This window comes from Pteropus alecto, unplaced genomic scaffold (assembly GCF_000325575.1).
Source record: "Pteropus alecto unplaced genomic scaffold, ASM32557v1 scaffold113, whole genome shotgun sequence".
Taxonomy (NCBI): domain Eukaryota; kingdom Metazoa; phylum Chordata; class Mammalia; order Chiroptera; family Pteropodidae; genus Pteropus; species Pteropus alecto.
In genome coordinates, this window is record NW_006433949.1 from 8,194,475 (window position 1) to 8,215,078 (window position 20,604).

The 20,604-nt window shown below is 35.8% G+C and overlaps 1 protein-coding gene across 7 annotated transcripts in view; it reads right to left on the reverse strand.

Annotated features, from left to right (window-relative positions):
* The window catches only part of SPECC1L (sperm antigen with calponin homology and coiled-coil domains 1 like), a 121,829-nt gene that overhangs the window by 62,255 nt on the left and 38,970 nt on the right, over positions 1-20,604 (reverse strand). For all 7 annotated transcript variants that reach the window (XM_006908691.3, XM_025044475.1, XM_025044474.1 and 4 more), the window contains 5 exons: positions 19,104-19,257; positions 13,464-15,097; positions 12,035-12,242; positions 4,118-4,191; positions 2,657-2,832 (listed from right to left, as the gene is read on the reverse strand). In XM_006908691.3, the coding sequence (XP_006908753.1) occupies positions 2,657-2,832; positions 4,118-4,191; positions 12,035-12,242; positions 13,464-15,097; positions 19,104-19,257 (2,246 nt within the window). The remainder of the gene's footprint in view (positions 1-2,656; positions 2,833-4,117; positions 4,192-12,034; positions 12,243-13,463; positions 15,098-19,103; positions 19,258-20,604) is intronic.

The following is a 20,604-nucleotide window of genomic DNA, read 5'->3' on the forward strand; positions in this document are numbered from 1 at the left end:
ATAGATGGACAAAAATTAAGCCTTAGAAAAATTTGTCTTTGGTGGCCATTAGGCTCTTCTGATTTTCTGCCTCAAGATATACCATAGGGTCTCCTGCACAGAAGTTTTAATAAAGAATCTACACCAGTGATTATCAAACTTTTTGGTCTTAGAGCCCTCTTCCACTCTTATAAATGACTGAGGACCCCACAGAGCTTTTCTGTATATCTACTGACATTTACCATATTGGAATTTAGAATATCTACTGACATTTACCATACTGGAATTCAGAACTAAGAAATATTTAATTTGTCTAAAAATAAAAATAAACCCAGAACTTTATGAAAAATGACTGTATTTTCAAAAACCATAAAATACTGATAAGAACAGCAACATTTTTGTATTTTTACATATCTTGTTAAAGTGTGGCTTAATAGAACACTGCTACGTTCTCATTTCTTCTGTATTCAATCTACTGCAATATGAAAAAACACAAGCCTTGCACAGGTATGTAGCTGGAAAAGAGAAGAAAAATTTAATGATAATAAACTAGATAACTGTGGCTTTTTAGATAAGTATGGCTATTTTTCCTTGATACTACGAAACCAAAATGCAAAAAGTGGTAGTTACTTAAAAGCTGCAATGTGGACTCTGAACCTGTATGAATGAATTTTTCTACTCTGCCCATTAAAATCCCCTGGTCTATCTTGTATTCTGAATGGATCTTTTACCCATACACAATTGTGTAACATCATGCGCCAGTCATAGGGAAAATATTGGCTCACCGAGTTACCCAAATTTTCTAAATGTTGACGCCTGCCATTATACAATTTATTTTTTAAAAGCCACATTTGTTAATATCACCAATGATCTCATCAGGAAACTCTTTAAATATGTAAAGCTGCCAACTCGCAATGACAGATACAAGTTTTTCAAAATCCTACATTCACAAGAAAGCCCACGTTTTATCGCTGGTACCAAATACTGTCAGTTGTTTTCCTTGAAGTAATAGGCTCTCTTAATCTTTTTCAAGAAATATCTACCTAATATCAAAGTCTGAATATCCAGAGTTAGTCTGTCAGTCTCAAGTAAAAACGGTGTTCCATGAAAAAAGAAAACAGTTCAAACTAAAACAATCACACAGTGCTTTCCTCCAAACAACTACATACTTGGGTTTATGCAGAAGTGCTTTATGCGTACTTCCCATTTCATCACAGAGAACGTTAAAAAGAAAATACTCAAGGACCAAGATTTAGTAATATTAATAATTTACTGCTTCATCATGGATATCTTTAAGTGAAATCTGAATTTTTTAAAATGCAAGTGTGTGGTAGTGAAGAGTACACTGACTATGAGTATAATCTGGTGCCAAGACCTTGATTCATTAACAGTTTACATTTGCTTTTCACTGTTAGTACAAAAGTCAACAGTGAAAAGAGCAAACAACATATCGATATTATTACGAAAATAGTTTGGGAGAAACACTGCTCTATAAGATGCTACTGCTTTCAGGATGTACTTCCTTTAAATATGTGTCTCAAAGACTAAAAAGATTTCAGGATCCAAAGGAATGATTATTTAAGAGTAGAATTTGAGTCACTCAGGTTATTTTAGAATGCAACATTTCTGATACACAATTCACTTAATATACAGAAAAAAGGGCAATGTAATACGAGTTTTATACCAGTGGAGAAACTATAATCTTCTGTGCCTCATTCATGTTCTGCTTAAGGAAGCCAAAGAAAAATGATTGAGTGATATTGTCCAATGGGCCATATGCTTAAGCTAGGTGGACAATAAAATATGATAGCTTTTCAAAGATAGCCTGTTAAATATTTTTCTAAGTTTTTCTCCTATGTCTACTTAAGAATTACTCAAAGTAATGAATAATCAAATTCCTAATAACCTCAAATACAAACTACTTTCCCCTACTCATAGATAAAGAGTCTCACTGAAGAATTCTGAATACATAGCAAATGTCATCTCACCTAATACTTTTTATGTGTTTCCAATGATCTCTATGTTAGACGTGGAAACAAACACTACTGTGGAGATTATGTGGTTATAAGCATAAAACAAGTGAAAACTCTTCAAGACATGGGGAGAAATTCACTTTGCATTCTTTACTTGGGTTTCTAATAATACTAGCTAAAGTATACTTAACATGGCCCTGAGCACTGTGTAGGCATATCTCATCTAAGCCTTACAACAACACTGTAGAGCAAGTAGTATTGTCTCCATTTAAAGATGAATAAACCGAGGGCCCTGGCCAAGATCACACAGCTAGTAAGAGGCAGAGCTGGATGGGAGCCAAGTCTGTCTGCTTGTAGAGTCCACATTCTTAAACACAAGACTACAATCTAAAGATAAGTGACAGGGCTGGAATGCAGGGATAGAGGCAAGGAGAAGAACATAATGTATCCTCTGCCAGAGACCATTCTGGCCTGCTCCAGAGATGTTGATCATGGACACCGACAACAACTCTGAGAGATGCACATAGACTGCGCTATTTCACAGGTGTCATAAAGTGAGGCCAGAAAAGTTGACTTTCACTAGATCCAAACTCAGTCATACCAGTGTCAAACCCCACATTCTTTCCATAATATCACATGAGAAAACTGAGATTTAAGTGTTCTCTAGTGAAATATGAGTACACAACTGGATTCTCAAAACATACTTGCGTGACTTTATTTCCTCCAATTCTTTTGTGAGTTTCTCGTTTTTTTCTTGAGCCTCATGTAACCGGCGCTTTAGATCACCAATCTCCTCTTGGGCTTCAGATTTAATGTCATTTGCAATGACTACTGCAGTCTGGAGATCAGCTTGAAACTGCCGCCATTCCGCAGATTCTTCCTATATTAAAAAACTAAATTTTTATTTCTAAAAGAGAGCAATAAAGATTTATTTTAAAACATTAAAATATATATTTATAATTAAGTTGCTGTAATGCACTGTATGGTAAATGATGGTAAATTTCTTTTAAACCCCAGAGATTGCTATTACCTATAGCTAACAGGTAACACAATTATTATTATTGAACTTGTTCTTTTTTCCAGTTTATTTATTTATTTTTTTTTTTTTGGTGCATGTTTATTTTTTAATTTTTATTATGATGACATTGGTTAACAAAAAACAGTTAAGTTTCAGGTGTACAATTCAACAGTTAGGCATATATATACATCACATTGTGCTGAACTTGTTCTTAATGAGGAAAATATTTTCTAGCTATCAGTCTACTAAAAAATCTAGCAAAGAGTGATGAATAAACATTAATGATGGTAATGTCAAGCCTCCTTTCCTCGTGCAAGTTTCAAAGTTAAGTCTTATGAAAATAAACACATCATCCAATATTTATAGCACTTTACCTCTGAAAAGCTCAAGAAGATAGTGCACATTAACCATACTGCAAGATTTTATAGTGAAACACTATAAATATCTTGACATCAAAAACTAACAGAAAAAAAGAATCAAAAGTAAAGGAAAAGGAAGAGGAAGTCAGAAGAAAAACACCAAACTTAACCTAGGCAGACAAACTCATAAAAGAGACAAAGAGGAGCTAAGGAACTGTATAGTCCACTGCTTCCCAAAGCCATGAAGGATGCAGGTGTGGCTGGGTGGGGAAGCCTTCCCAGGGCATCACCTCTGCCACAGCCACAGCTGCCCACTTCCAAGCCCGGGGTCCACCACCCCAAAGCAATGTTCTGATACCGTGAAGGCAGCCTGAGCAACTGAAGCATGATCCAGACTATGAGATTAGCTTTCCCCACCCTCTGCATCAGAGTGGCACTGCTATAAGCAAGCTGATCAAATGCACAGAAGACAGAAAACGCATATGAAAACAGCTTAGTATGGAATACTTTAAAATCGAGAGCTAATAAACTTTCTTTCCAAAATATAACACTTGCTTCTTAAATATCTTTTGAAAATTACCACTCATAATTACTAGTACATTCTTCTATCCAGAATTTAGCACCAGTTCCAATCTGAAATGATGACATTTGCTTTCAATGCCAGTGGGGTCAATATTATAACTGTATCTGAAGCTTAACATGAATAATAACACAGTCAATGACTACTCTACACTCAATGTTCAGAAAATATGCTTTCTAATGAGATAATACATGAAGATTTATCCTACCCGAAGTCTCCTGTGAAGTGTCTTGATTTCTCTTTCCATGTCATGTTTTTGGTCCTGGAGTTTTTTAACTGTATCTGAAAAGATCACGAAAGTTAAACTATTTATTCTTAGAACTATATTTAAAAGGAATAATAATATAAAGAGAAGAGGTACTTAAATATGACATCTGAAAAAAGTCACCCTGTCCAAAACCTTTTTTTTTTAATACGAAACTTTAAAAGAAAAAAGGATTGTTAATACATCAAGTATTAACCAATATTACTTTCTAAGGAAAATATCAAGTTTAAATCACAATTTTTGGATTACTTCCTTCCTGTCTTAATTCTGTAACAAAGTTAAATAAAAGCAGTTGTTAGAAACACATATTGTTGGCTCACAACTAATCAATACACTGACTTCTGTTAAAATGTGAACTTTTAATCACTAGGGATATTAATCTAAAGTATTTATGCAAGCATAACTTACTTTACACACTGGAATAAGTTATAGACCTAATTTAACCTGGAAACTAAGGATAAAACAGGTCATCCAATTTGGTTAAGGACAAAGTGGACACCAAGGTGAGGAGATGAGTCTAATACCATGATCCATATCTCCAGAGGTAAGGATTACTCTGGAGCCAGCTTGGAAACTTAGCTCCATATGACCTACATGTGGACAAATTCAAGGTCTTGGTGATACTATCGGACATATCTATAAAGAGTAGGAATGGAAACTGAAATATTTCTGGTGTTGAAAACACTAGGGATTACACCTTCCATTTACACTACATACATTTATACAGCAAGAAATAATTTAAAATTAAAACAAGCAAACAAAAATGTGTAATTTCTCTTCCTCTGCTGAAAAGTTTTCCTTTTCTTCTATTCACAAAAGACGTATCTACTTATCTTTAGATAATTCACACAAGACAAGTGACAGCAAACATCTTACTACAGTTCACTTTTAACATCTAATGTCTTCATTCTCAGGTGACATTTTAAGCCACATGGCCATCTTAGACTGATCAATCCCAAATTTCATTCACTTCTTTTGTTCTTATCCTTTTCTCTTTACCAACCTCTACATTCAAAGCCGCACAATTCATATAATTACTATTCTTAAAAGGACATTCTTCTACATCCAATGCTACATATTTATTATTATCATGTCTTATTATTCCTTTTAAATAGAAAGGAAGCTGGCAGCCAGTGGACATATTTAGGCAAAATAAAGTACACTACAACTGTCTCTAGGGAATTTGATTTAAAACTTTATAAATCATAACTGTATTTTACAAATCACTTGCAATGTAAAGTATTCAATGACAATAGGCTTTCCTCCTTGAAGCAAAGGAGTTTGTGCTTACATTCCCTGTTTTGAAGACTAGCTTAGCCCAATTAATGGTCACACAAAAGGGCATCGTAAGTTTTCACTCTGGAGCCTCTAAATACAGTTTCCTTTTTTGTTTCAGTTTTTCTAGTGAGGGACACTGCCATCTACTGTCCTCAACTAGAAAGTAGCATTAAATTCTATCAAATAACAGAGAACTATTACTATGATCTCATTTTAAAATTACGAATTATAACTCAATTTTACAATGTTATCTTTATTCTAGAAACCAGGTACATTGCTATTCTCATTATCAGATTAACTTTGCTCTGAACAATTCTGGGTGTTGCCCTGCCCATTTAATAGTGGGGTTCATAATCCTTTCACCACCAAGACCTACCATCCCCGACAAATCAAGAACAATCAACCAGGCCTTCACTCTGGCTCCAGTTATATACCCATCACTCATGTAGATGTTACTAGGCAGCTACCATGGGTACCTATGACCCAAGGAACAACCTATGACCCCTGGGGATGGTAAAATGATGAAAAGTATGCAAGCATCCTTTCCTATTGATTCCCAGTGCGCAGTCAGACTCTTACATATGGTCAAGTGCCTCCAATGGACATCAGATGCAATTATTAAAGGAAGGGAAAGGACAAGAGTAAGCAATCAGTTAAAATATTACCCCTTGGGGGCAGCGGAGAGAGGCAGGTGGTACAGCCAGCCACTAGGCCACAGCTTTATCCCCAAACTAGAAATCCTGATGTAGGAAGAGGACACAGGTGAGTTTCAAATGAACTATTTGCCACTCTTATTTTTGTTTATTTTTAATTTTTATTTTACATTTAAAATTTTTCCATCCCCCCTCCTAGCTCTTTCCCCTTGTAATGTGTGCTCACAATAAAAAGTCTGGAAAGTAGAAAAGAGTAACAAAAATAAATTACCCATAATTTGCATTTCGCATATATCTTTCCAGATTTCATAAGTGTATATATTTTTTAAGACAAAAAATGGGATTATACTATTAAACTGCTTCATGAGTCTTTTTACTTAGCAGTAGATAATGAACATCTGTGTTTACTGAGAAAATAAATACAGATCTACAACCACCATTTTGATAGTCATGTTAGTATTCTATTAATTGAATATATTAATAGCAACCTTCTATTAACAAAGTTAGAATGGTTCCAATTTTTGTTATAAACACCATGAGTCTCTTCATACAATTGTTCAGATACTACTTGAAGAACACATTTCTAGAAGTGGAAGAAGTGATGAAGGCCCGTATGAAAATATCAATAGGATCTAAGTCAATCCATTAGAAGCTTCTAGATCAAGAACGCAAATTTTTTTTTAAGAAGTCATCGAGTTCTAGAATTTGTTGTATAGAAACAGTGAAAACAGCATTTAAGGCAAATCACTGTGCCTGGCTAGCATCAGTGTATATTATATTTAAAATTTTTAGTTTTTAATTATAGAAGTAACATACATGGCTCATACTCTGTCCTGTGACTTGCTTTTTATCATCTATGGCATGTCTGTGCCTGTACACATAGAGCTGCCTTATTTAAACTTTACTGGTGAAATGGCAGCAATAGTAGGGATGTATTTTGCACATGCGTTATTGCCTAGATCTCTTACAGTTTCCAAGTTTTTGTGGTAACCAGCAATTCTGCAACGAGTATCCATACACATGTATTCCTTTGCAAATCTGTGAGAACGTTTCTGAAGAACAGATTTCTGGAAATGGATTGCCTAATCACTGTTGTTCTTTGAAAAATATGATCAATACTTCAAAAAGGCTGCAGCAATCCATACTCCTTATAACAGTATACGATATAAGGACCCTTTTCTCCTCTTACATGTTATTAATCTTTTTAATTTTTCACATCTGCTAAGTAAAAACTGGCATTTTGTTTTGAGTTTCTTTGCTTTTTTAGTAAAGTCAAGCATCTTTTTGAGTCTTTTCCTGACTCATCTAGTCATACATTTTATTTAGCTAATAGAATGTCCTAGTATTACTGATGTATAGAATCTCTTTATATAGTTGATCTGTTACAAATATTTCTCCCAGTGTCATTTATTTATGATACTTTTGCTGAATAGCAAGTTTAAATTATACATAGTCAAATAAGGGACTTTTTTCTTTTATGGCTTCCCAGTATTGCCTTTAAGACTTTTTCCACCACAGAATTATACAACTGTATTTCCTTTTGCTACTTCGCTAATCTCAAGTCACCCTTGCTTACCACTGTCATTAGTGGTTCCATGTAAAAGTGTAAGACCAGTGTAATATCCCAATCTCAGGAACTACTGAGGGCAGGAAAAGTGTTATCCTTAACTGCAAGCATGTGCAGAGCATCACTTTGCAAATATTAAGTGGTTTATAAAGTCACCGTAACTGAAGAATACAATGCCTGAGCCAAACCTGAGATCTCATTGGTGCCTTTATTCTAGACAATACTCAGCTTTGATTTCCTGGATTGGTAGTGAAGTCATTAACTTTATCTGTTTGGGCTCAGTAAGCTGCTTTTTTCTGCTGTTTCCCTTTTAAGCTCTTTTAAGATAACAAAATGTCTAGTAAGTCCTGGTTGGTTTTCCTTACTTATACAGGACAAAAATAATTAATACTACTGACTTCTGCATGTTTCTCAACAACTATGGAAGTCATTTTTTTATCCACAGGCCTCTCCTTTTAATATAACTGGCTAAAAGCTCTGCTGATGCCTACCCACAAAAGGGGGATGGCTATATGGCTTCAACTAAGGCAATAGAGGGGTGTGTATCTGCACACACGCATGTGTGCTAGGTCAAAATGCTTTTCCCTTTGTGTGGTCTTCTCTTTGAGATGACAGCAGCCTGTGGTCACTTCAGGCATGCCTTCACTTCTCTTTCTGATACTAAAGCCCTGACACCATATTCCCCACCTTAATTAGAAAAGAGTTTGAGTCCAGCAGCAGTCTGGAGGCAAACACCAGAGCCAGCACCCTACAGAGAAGAGATTGGTACAAGGCCTCTGGGAATCCTTTATACCACAGCTGAAAACTGCTGCTGGTTCCAGTCCCTACCACCCCTGAGGTAGAAGTTTTAGCACTCCTGTCCCCAGAGTTTTGCTAAGAACATATTTATTCAGACCTTCGGTGTTTTCCTGGACTCTGGGTTTTTCTATTGATTTCTCCATGTCTCCAATTCCACCTGCTTTATATATTCCAGAAATTACTCCAAATTGATCTATTAATGCGAACTTTCCTATTTTCTATCTTTGCTTTAGGTTCATTATAATTTTTACAATTCTAACTTCTCCTGCCATATCCCTAAGACTTTGGGAGGGAGGGGAAATACATGTGTAACCTCAGGCCATCATCTTGAACTAGAAGTCTTAACAATATTTACTGAATAAGTTTTTATATCAGATCTTTCTAGCTTAGATGCTGAATCCAAGTACAACTAAAAAGTACTGTGGGCCAGGTCTAAGCAATATGGCACTGCTGTCATCTGAAAGGTCGTCTGGGACTCAAACTACATGATATGCCTTGTGATAATGCCCCACAGATCATGGACGCTCTAGTTTTTCCCTCCAATCTTTTTTCTCTCTACCTTTCAGATTGGTATTGTCTACTAATCGATTTTCAAGTCCACTGGCTCTTCTATAACTCAAATTTGCCATTTAAATGAGTCAGTAAACTTTTTATATTAGCTATTAAAATTTTCAATTCTAGAATACCCACTATATCCTTTTTTACAGTTTTTATTTCTCTGCTGACGTTTGCTATTTGTTAATTCATTACAAGTATATTTTCCTCTACGTCTTGAGCACAGTTAACAACAGCTGTTTAAAAATCCTGTGCATTAATTCCAAAGTCAGGATCACTTTGTAGTTAATGAGGAGTGACTACTCATGGGTACAGGGTTTCTTTCTGGTGTGATGAAAAAGTTCTCAAATTGACTATGGTGATGGTTGCTAAAACATTCTACAGAAGATCCCGATTTCTCAATTAACAGTATTCCTTGTCATTAAGTCCTCTACACCAAGTGGCAGCTTAGCATCAATCCCAAATGTTAGAATTCTGTAGGAAAAAAAATTAACTCCCATCAGACTATGGAGATGTAACGATTAAATGTAATGCATAAAACTTGTGGGATCCTGATTCCTATAAAAAAAATTAAAAATTTGAATATGGGCTACTAGATGATACTAAAGAATTATAACTAATTTTACTAGATATAATGACACTACTGTGGTTGTGAGGAGACTGTTTAGGAGTTACACGTAGAAATATTTAGCAGTTAAGCATCATAAGGTCTACAACTTACTGTGAACTGGTTCAGCTAAACACAGAACACACAGAACACTGTAAAATGTTAACAACTGTCAAATCTCAGCAGTGAGTGCTAACTATACTATTCTTATAGTATTTCTGCATGTAAACTTTTCATTTCAAAAAACGGGATACAAGCTATACAGCTAAAAAATTATTTGGGATTTTCAGCCATTTTATAATTAAAATCTATATAATGTATTTTTCATTGTGGCAATGATTTATAAAATTTCACCCCAGGAGTCCTTATCATCTAACATTTTTCTAGCTATTACTCCGATTACCACAAGTCTTGCAAGGGAAAAGGCTATTATCAGTACTAGATAAGAAATGCAGATATTCCAACTTGAGCTGAAAAACTTTAGAATCTCTTACATTTAGGAAGTAAAACTAGATAAATCCTCTCAGTTCAGAGACAATGAAATAAAAACTAGATATAAATGTTATACTAAAAGTTTTTAAAACTTTACATGAGAAAGTTCATCTCTATGACCGAAACTGTCTCCAAGAAATACAGCCCCACAGTCAGATGCTTTAGCGTCCAGATGCTTCAGAACGTTCCAAATAACTCTGATGTCAATCTATAGATGCTGGGTCAACTAGCCGGAGCTCAGAACTGCACAAGACATGTTTAGGGCTCCCCTGCAAATGACCCACTCTCTTCAAACCTTCCCACCTTTGTATCCACAGCACATGAAACCTGGCTTGATGCTATATTTGCCTATCAACCCTCTGTCAAGGAATAATAAGCAGTTAGAGCTCAAAGGAGCAGCATCATGAATGAAAAGTTTAAAAAGCTTTAACCATGCTCACTTCGGCAGCACAGATACTAAAAAGCTTTAACCAATGCATCCCCTCAAAGGCTACTCCCATTCTTTTTTCCCACCTGGACATCATTAAAGTATATTACAACTTAAAATTTAACATTTGAGGAATCTGGATGAAGAATACATGAGAATTTTTTAGATGTATTATATGGAAATAACTTAAAACTTACAAAAACATGCAAATAGTACAAGGAACTTCCATATACCCTTTTACTTAGGTTTGTCTACTACTAACATTTCGTTTTATCCCATTTGTTTTATCATATGCTATCTCCTATGGCTGGCTGGCTGGCTGTCTCTAGCCATCCCGAAATTTTTCCTGAATCCTTTAACAATATACGTCATGGTCCTTTACCCCCAAATAGTCAATGTCTGGTTCCTAAAAATATGGACAGTCTCTTACATAAACACAGTAATCAACTTTATAAGTTTATACTAATATATGTTTATCTAGTCTACCAGCTACATTCCAATACTGTCCTAATATTCATTATAGCATTTCCTCCTATAATACTGGACCCAGACTAGGCACAGGTATTACATTTAATGCCATGTCTCCTTAGTTTCCCTTAATCTGGAATTTGTCCGTAGCCTTTGTCTTTTATAATGTTGGCATTTTTTAGGGCTATAGCACCACCCACTCCTGTGTTTTTAGTAGAACATGCCTCATTTTTGGTCTGTTTAATGTTTCTCTATGATTAATTGAAGTTATGCCTCAGCCAGAATACAACCGAACTAATATTGTATCCAATATCTGTTTCCCGTCACTTACATTATCACCCTGTCAAAGTGTTGCCCAATTTTTCCATTGTATCACTTCTGTTTTTTCCTCACTTGCAATATAATAAATAGTCTGTGGGAAAACATTTTAAGATCATGCAAATTTCTGTTCTTCATCACATTTTCTACACAGAAATACTTTGTACTATTTTTGCAACTTTTTTTATAAGTCTTAACTGCAAAATAGTTATTTTTTTTAACTTTTATTTTAAAATCTAGTTTCAATTCTACCAGATCATAAAAATTTGACGGTAAGGAAGAGAATCACACGAATAAATAAAAATTTGTGCCTCAGGCATATGATTATGAAGAATCGATATTTTTTTGTCTCAGTATATACCTGTAATAACTAGAAGTGAATAACAGTTTTTCCTAAGATCTAGAAATAATAACCCCACTAACTTTTCACTTAAATGATTTTCCATAATTAAGCAGTTTTAAAGCAATGCTTCCACTTAACAGTTCTTCAGGATTAAAGCACAGTAGCCTGAAGACTATCAACTAATGTGTAGATTACACTTTACCACATGCATATTTCTGCTGGTCACCATGCTACTGCCTTTGAACTACTGTACCAGTCAGAATTACTAATTTTTATTTTGCTACTGAATGCAAACTATTCCCACATGTTAACATGGGTAGGACAAAAAGGAATGAAATGCTCTCCATCACTTACTCTCTAAATCAGAAATAATAAGGTTGTCATGAAGTTTCACGGCTCGATGTTGTTCCACTTCGTCTTCAAGTTCAAAGATGGTTTCTTTCATATCACTCCTTTCTGTCTCTTTTTCTTCCAATTCTGACCTTAATTTTTCTAACGTCATGTTCAAATCTTCTATTTGTTTCTTAGCCTCTTCTTGGAAGCCTCGGTATTCATCTTCTACCTATATGAAATTGATGGTGCAGATTAGAAATTTAGAGATGTTCTAAGGCAAATTCTAGAACTGAGTGTCAAATGGAAGCTAAGTGTGAGTTGTGCAAGAACGAAAATAACCTGTGTAATAACTGTTGAAAAGTATGAAAAAGCACTGTACAACAGAACTTTATGTAATATGCTTAAGCATAATTTGTTGTATATCACTGATTGAAATGACTTATATTGACAAATCGTTGACTTTAACTAGATTATTTAGGACAAAATTTAAAAAATTTTCCATCCTTCAAAGTTTTGACTGAAGGCTTGCATTTGATTAATGATTAACATGCTCTCCCACAAAAATGATGCCTGATTTGTGACAGTTTCAGTATCAAATAATGGAAACAAAAAAATTCTCAAATATTGTCATTGCAAAAATATTAGTTCATAGTACCCCAAATATATATACTCCAACAAATAACACATCTCCTAAGTTCTATCTCTAAAAGTCATCACTAAAAAAAGGTCTCAATTATTCAAATTTTAGCCAAAGATTTACTAATGATTCTGACTTTGAAAATCATTACTCTAAATTAGGAAATAAAATGTAAGATAGATTAATTAAATAATTCATGCAAATAAATACTACATCAGTAATCACGTTGGGCACAGAACCTGGCCAGAATGCCAGCAACCTTGGGCTGTAGTTGAATCCTCACTATTATGCTGTGTGCAAAACAAGGGGACTACACCAATGATTTCTAAGGTCCCAGCAACAAACCACAGGCCTCTAAGAAACAGCAGTCTCTATACTCCAAAAATATTTTAAACTCACAACAGAACTCTGAAAAACAACAACCACAACAGGATAAGAAGTGGCAGACACTGCTGATCCCACAGAATGAAACACCGGCTCTCCATCTTTTTTATGGCAAAATACATCAAAGATGAGGATTTAAAACTGCATGACACACTCACCTGAATGTACCCAGAACTAGGGACAAATTCTGTTAGTTCTAACTCTGCCCCACAGGAAAAGAGTAACAAAATGCAAGCGAGTGAAAGTGACTTTATCATAAGGATACTTTTCCCTCTATCCTAATAAAAGAAAGCCATTTTCAAGCTTTAAAAATATTACCTTAAAAATAAGCTAATGACATCCCTATACCAGTGATGCTGGCTCTCTGTAAGCATGCTACATCCTGCAGCTACATGATGCTGATCCAGAACATTGGACCTTAAACAGTACCTTTGCAATGGTGTCCTGCAATCGATTAGCGTCATTTCGGGTATGAGCCAGATCTTCCTGCAGGCTACTAGCCAAAGTCTCTGCCTTTTCTTTGTCCAGCCTGACACTCTCCAGAAGATCTTGAATATCAGATTTGTCTCCAGAGTTATGAATGGAATACAGCTCTGCTACTTTCTGCTTTTCATTCTCCAGCTGAGCCTTCAGGCGGTTCATCTCTATCTGGTCACTGGCCACTGTGGCTTTGTACTCCTCTAATGTGGCTGCCAAGGCTGCTTTTCCCTTCTGCTCAGACTCAATAATTCTCTCCATATGGTGATTACGTTCTTTGAGTGCCCCTATCATTTCTTGAGCCTCCTTATTGTCTTGTTCTGCCATCTTCAAAGTATTACTTAAATGCTGCTGGACACCAAGAAGCTGCTCTCGTTCAAAACGGGCATTCTCAGCCAGATCCATGTAACGTTGTTCTAATTCCATATAGCGTCCACTTTTTACATCTTCATCTATGACATAAGAAATGTGATGTTCATCCAGAAGGGAGCGGAAATATTCAATTTGTCGGCTAAAATGTTCCAACTTATCACTTTGCTGACATAAAGACTCCATAAGAATAACCTTCTCTTCTCCAAGCCTTTCATTTTCACTATTCAGTTCTTGGGTAATTTGTTGTAAATCAGCAAGCTCTTGCAGAGTTGCCTGAAGTTCCTCACTCGTACTGTGTTGGTTCTCTTCCATTTGGTGTATCCGTTCTGTCAAGCAAGCAACGGAAACTTCACTGGCGTTTCCGCTGCTCCCTTTCCGAGAGCGCTCTATGCTTGGAATGCCTTCCGACTCTGAGGACGAGGGTGCATCCAGGGCGTCATCACTTGACGTGAGGGGCTGGTACACCTCGCTGCACTCGCTGTCTAGATTGTCCATAGAGTTACTGTGCTGATGGTCCATGAGGGTGTTTTCATCCTGACTCAAGAGATCCTCCACTGACCCGGGGGCAGAGCCCTCCACCGAAGAAGTCAGAGTTCCTCCTCCATCACTCTGGTTACCAGGGGTGATTTCCGGGCTCAGGGACTGATAGCCAAACAGTTTTTCAGAATTGTCTAACCTTTGCTCTAGGGAAAAACCCAATGCATTCAACCTGTCCTTTAACATTCTGTTTTCATTTTTCAGCTGGTTGAGTTCTTCACGAATGGCAGCATTCTGTTCCTGTAACTGCAATAAAGTGGACTCAACATCAGTTGGCTGGTGAGCAATAATGGTTTCCTTCTCCTCAGATTTTTCATCACCCTCAGAATGATCCTCATTAATGCCCAGCTGAGCACGCATATCTCGAAGTTCATTTCTCAAATGTAAAATTTCCACGTCTTTAGTTTTTGCCAGTGTGAGAAGATCTTTCACTTTGGCTTCCAACGCAGCTTTGTCACTGATCTGATTGTCTGATTTCGACTTGCTCATGCGAACATCACATTCTGTAGCAGTGCGACTACGGGAACGTTTGGCCAGTGCCACCTCATTAGCTCCCTGACCTGCAGAAGGTAGTTTTTTGCTCTGGTTTAGTCGGGTACGTTCACGTAATCTTTCTCTAGTAGAACTGGATTCTTTATTACCTGTGGAGGTGCTCCGCTTAGCTGAAGAACTTGTGCCTACATGTTTAAAATAAAAAATTTAAGACAAAAATATGAGTAATAAAAAGACACACAGTTTATCCAGTCTGACACTCTCCAGAAGATCTTGAATATCAGATTTGTCTCCAGATCTGAGACAAATCTTACCTTACGAATTTGGTTACTGTGAAATTCAATTTTGTCAAAACCAGAAGATCATTCATCTTTTAACTATCAATGAAAAAGAAGTTATACACTAAATTGTATACTTTGAAAGGGTGAATTTTATGGAATGTAAATTACATGTCGATAAAGCCTTTATGTTAAAAAAAAAAAAAATTTATACACATTAACTTGAATCCTAAACCATGGCTTTAAACAGGTAGCCGTAAGCACAACATTCTAGGGCAAGCTAGATGAAGATGACTTGAGGATTAGCCAGTCAGGTGGCAAACTAACTGTAGAAACAGATGGTAATGGAAGATCATAGATGAGCAAAAAGGGAAAGGCAGCCTCCAGACAAACCAAAAATCTAAGGTACCTACAATAAACACAAAAAATATGGTCAAAATAAATGCAAACATTTTCATACCAGACTGCCACATGAATAACAACAACTAACATGTACTTAGCACTTACTACACATACACATGTGTGGGCACATTACCATTTCACGTACATTAATTGGAGCTTCATCAAAACGCTAAGATAGATGCTACATTATCTTGTTTTACAGATGAAGAAACTCAGAGATGTGAACAATTTGCCAACATCCCATAGATAATAAATAGACAAGCCAACATTCAAACCCAGAAAATCTGGCTCCAGAACTTGCAACTTAACCAGTATGCTATACTGTCTCTCTAAATGTTAGAAAACAATGATGCATTAATGCTAAATAATGACACGTTAATCACATATGCTGTGCGAAATCACACTATTACTTAACCGCTAAAATTTTAAACCTGTGAAAACAATTAACATGATTCACTGTTTAATATAAAAAGACCAGGAATATGTTTCAATACTCACAAACACTTAAGAAGTAATTAGAACATTTTTTACTTTGAAAAATAAGATCTAAAACTAATTAATGAGTACTATTAAAGAACCTACTGGTTCTTTATGTGGCAGGAACCACGCTGCAAGATAACAGGAAGCAAAAGGTCTACATGATGTAGGAAGACAGTCACTAATTTTGTCAGGTCTCAGGTGTAAAGGATAGGAGGGAATACTGGCTGGCCACAAGACAGATGAGGATGAGGAGGCAGAAGTGAGCATGGCACATAGAAAGAAAAAGTAAGGCCACACAATAAACAGCAGCAGCAGGAGAAGGTTTCTATAGAGCCCTGGAATGTCAGAGAGAATTCAGTGAGTCACAGAGGTCAATAAATGTTCTTGAGCAGGGAAGAAACATAATAGCATTTTTATGGAAATTAATTTAAAGGATGCTAAGGGGAACATCTGAAGAAGAAAGAAGAGCAGTGAAGGAAGAATATGTGCAGTGAAAATAAAGGAAGTCCTACATTCAGAGAGTAAGATCTAGATCTCTGTAAGAAAAGAAGGGATAATAAATCTGTAGCAGATTTCAAAGGCAGTAGTAACAGGATTGGGAGAAACAACTGCAAATAGAGGTCAAAGAGGAAAAAAAACGGTGTAACATTTTCTCACAATATTAATTCTCTTCCCCATTTCTATAACTTGTACCACCATCATCCTTCTTATCTAAACCAAAAATTGTGCTAAGAAAGAAAAGTTCAGTACATGTATGAGAGAAAAAAGGAAGGAGACAGTAATGAGGGAAGAGACTGATAAGGCCAGAAAAGAAAGAGAGATGTAAAGAAACAAGAAGAAAGGAAGAGACTGACGTAAGAAAGAAAAGCTCCCCTTCTGAAATTATTGTGACAAGTGCAGACAGACGATCTGAGGTACAGATAAGTGAACTGGTCTTAGAAAAGTCATCAGGAATAAGTAAAGACAGAGCAGATGAACTAAAGAATTAAAGATGTGTCACGAGCTGAATTGTACCTCCCAAATTCATATGTTGAAGCCATACCCCCAGTACCTCAGAATGTGACTATATTTGAAGAGAGCAAAAAACTTAGGTAATTAAGTTAACATAAGGTTGTGAGGGTGAGCACTAACCCAATATGACTGATGTCCCTATAAGAAGGGGAGATTAAGACACTGCCACTGAAAGATAACTATGTGAGGATACAAGAAGGCAGCCATCTGCAAGCCAAGGAGAGAGGCCTTAGAAGAAACCAAACCTGCTAACACCTTGATCTCAGTCTTCCAGCCTTTCGAATAGGAAACTAAAATTCTGTTGTTTAATCCACCCAGTCTATGGCATTTTGTTATAGTAGCCCTAGCAAATTAATACTGATCCAGGGATGTGATAACTGAATTCAGCCTTGTGAGGGCACGTGGCACTGGTCAGCAGGGAACCATGTGCAAACACTTGGATCTCTCCCAGCAAATTCTAAAGGCTGGAAATAGGAAGAGATACACATGGTATTAGCATATTTAATTTCCTTCTAACCACACAATAGAGTATTTCATTTCCTTCTTACCACACAAGCTGAAGCATTATATGTGGTAATGACATCAGGCTTTAGAGTAAAAGTTCTTGCTCCACTACCAGCTTTGTGGCCTGGTACAAAATGGGCACCTAATATTTACTGGGCAAATGAATTCACTGCCTTGGGCAAAATACTTGAGCTTTCTAAGCATAACTTTCTTTCTCATTTTTAAAATGAGAATAATAACAGCCTCTATCTCATAGAGCTATAGTGAGTATAAAATGGAATAATGCCTGACAAAGTAAAGACTTACAAGACTTTCCTCCTGATAAACCACACTGCTATTAACAGTAACAGTGGGGCATTATCTGGGAACGAAGGAAGAATCGCAGGTTAAAGCGAGAGAGAAAACAGTAGGTAAATCTGGGCTAGGAAAAAGTTTAATACACACAAGAGGGGATAACAACCTAAATGATGATAAAAGAAGGCCGGATATAATTTTTGCCAATTTGCTTTCATAAACTTTATCACAAACACATAATCTTATGTTTATTAGAAGTTTTAATATCTTTTTCTATAAGCGTAAAGTAAAATATGATATAGCATTACTCTTGGACTATAGGATGAGTTAATAAATGGACTCCATTGAATCTAAAAACCAACTGCTGCTAACAAAAGAAGAAAGAATGGTAGAACTGGAATGAATGAATCCAGGCGCTGATTATCAAAAGCCACTAAAATCATGGAAAGAGACAACCAGAAACAATGTGCCTCCTGAAAATGGACGACTATCACCTATGAAGGAGTCTTAGGGAAAAAAAGGAATGTGAATACATCCCATCAAAGCTCTAGATCCAATGACATTTACAAGTAAACAGAGAGAACAAAAGAACACAGTTAAGGACGTCATGGGGATGTGACAGAAATCTAGATCATGGAAAATGCTACAGGTCAAATGACTAGTTTCAACAAAAATTCAATTGCAAGCGGCGGGGCACAATTCCATGCATTAAAAAAAAAAAGACTTAAGAGACACATCACCAATTATCATATATGGGTCTTAAGTGAATCTTGATTCAAATAGACAGTAAAATATATATATATAACATTTATGAGATATTTAAATACTTATTGAATAATTTATGATTTAAGGAATGATTATTTTAAGGACTGATAACAAAATAATTTATGATTTAAGGAATGATTATTTTAAGGACTGATAAAATTGTGATCATGTATTTTTTAAAATCCTTATCTTTCAAAAATAATGAAATATATATGGGTGAAATTATATGACACCTGGAATTTACTTCAAAATAATAAACAGGGGAAAGTGGGTTAAGACTGGACTTAAGACTGGCCAGTAGTTCATAAGGGTGATGAGTACATGGGTTGAAATACCAGTCTACTTTTGTAAATGGTTTGAAATTTTCTATAATCAGATGAAATCCCTTAAATACCACTGCACTCTGCCTATTCAAACAAAAAGGCAGTTTAACTCTTAGGCTGAACACCACCCATACCTGTGCTTATCTTGGATTTGTTCTCCACGGTGGTCATGGCAGGGGCAGATGCCGAAGATGCTGCAGAAGGGCAGGTGTTTTTCTTTCCTTTAACACCATTAGCCACTGTCACCCCTCCAGCCATTCCAGCTAAAAGGTCATCACTGCTCTTGGTCTAGAAGCAAAAGAAAATCAAAATAAACTGACTAGATGAAATGGGATTAAATAATATTTTGAGGCAAAACAAAGTTCTTGATTTTTATACTGAGTTCAAGAGCTCTACAAAGACTCTCTGACGATTACCAAGGAGTGCATTATACTGTGCTATAGAAATAGAACTTAACTGGTTTCTAAACAATCACACACTTCTTTTTAAAATATAGAAATCATATATGTAATCAAAAATGTTACGGAAGCCCCATGTGTGCCCACTTGTGCCAGATTCATTGAGTGATGGGAAGAAGTGAAAACATTTCCTTGTTACTCTTTCGTCTAGGACATGACTTATGAACAGAATCATTTAAGTGATACCACTTAAATGGTATAGAACTATCTCAGGAAAGTTCTATAATGCCACAGGAAATATAATCTTGCAATTTCTAGAGAGAAATATCACTGGGAATCAGAAATAATCTCCATTGCTCTAAAATGATTCGGTTATGGAGCCAATATCTAAAAGAAATTATTCTGAAATATTTTCTTACCTTATCTAATTTTTTAGTAGTCTAATTTAAGCCCAAATTGAAAGCAGAGTGTTTTTAAGGCCTAGGTAATATATAAATAAAAATTAGATAGTTTATGGTTAGAGTGAAGGTTGGTCAGCCTAAATGACCATACTACTTGATAAAGACCATTTGTAAATTTTATTTATATTTTATAAAGACAAAAATATATGAGCTTTTTCGAAAGAAAATAAGTACTCTGAAGAAATCTGTTTTTATTTCTAGAAATCAGAGGGAACACAGGAGCGTTAAAGATCTGGGGCAGGGTTAGGAAGACTACTGTTTAATAAAAGAACAAAAAAGTTTTCTACCATTAAGGTGAAGCACAAGTTAGCCAAATGACTTTTACTGTTTTCTATCTGGAGTCATGCTCACCCTTAGATAATCATAATTCATTTCTGCAAATTAAAATGGTTCAGAAATAATTAATTTCTAAAGTCTCTTCCTGTTCCAAATGTCAGTGACCCCATCTGGATTAGATTATTTCTCATCGTTCGATTATAAAAATGATTATATAGTAGTACCATTAGGTAGGTCAATCTGTCTTTTCTAAAAAGAGGCGGAAAAAGGATGTTTTAAATGAATTAAACAGAAATAAGCTTTGGTAATTTAGGGTTGCCATATTATGAAAAATCTAGGTTATATAATGAGGAAGGGGGATACTGCATTAATCACTAAGGATTGCTCATATTCTTTAAGACAAGTTTCTGTTAATGAAAATGGTCATCACCTATAACACTGAAAACCGTAAATCAAAGTTACATCTCCTTCCTGTCAATTTGTCCACCATCTGTTAGTAA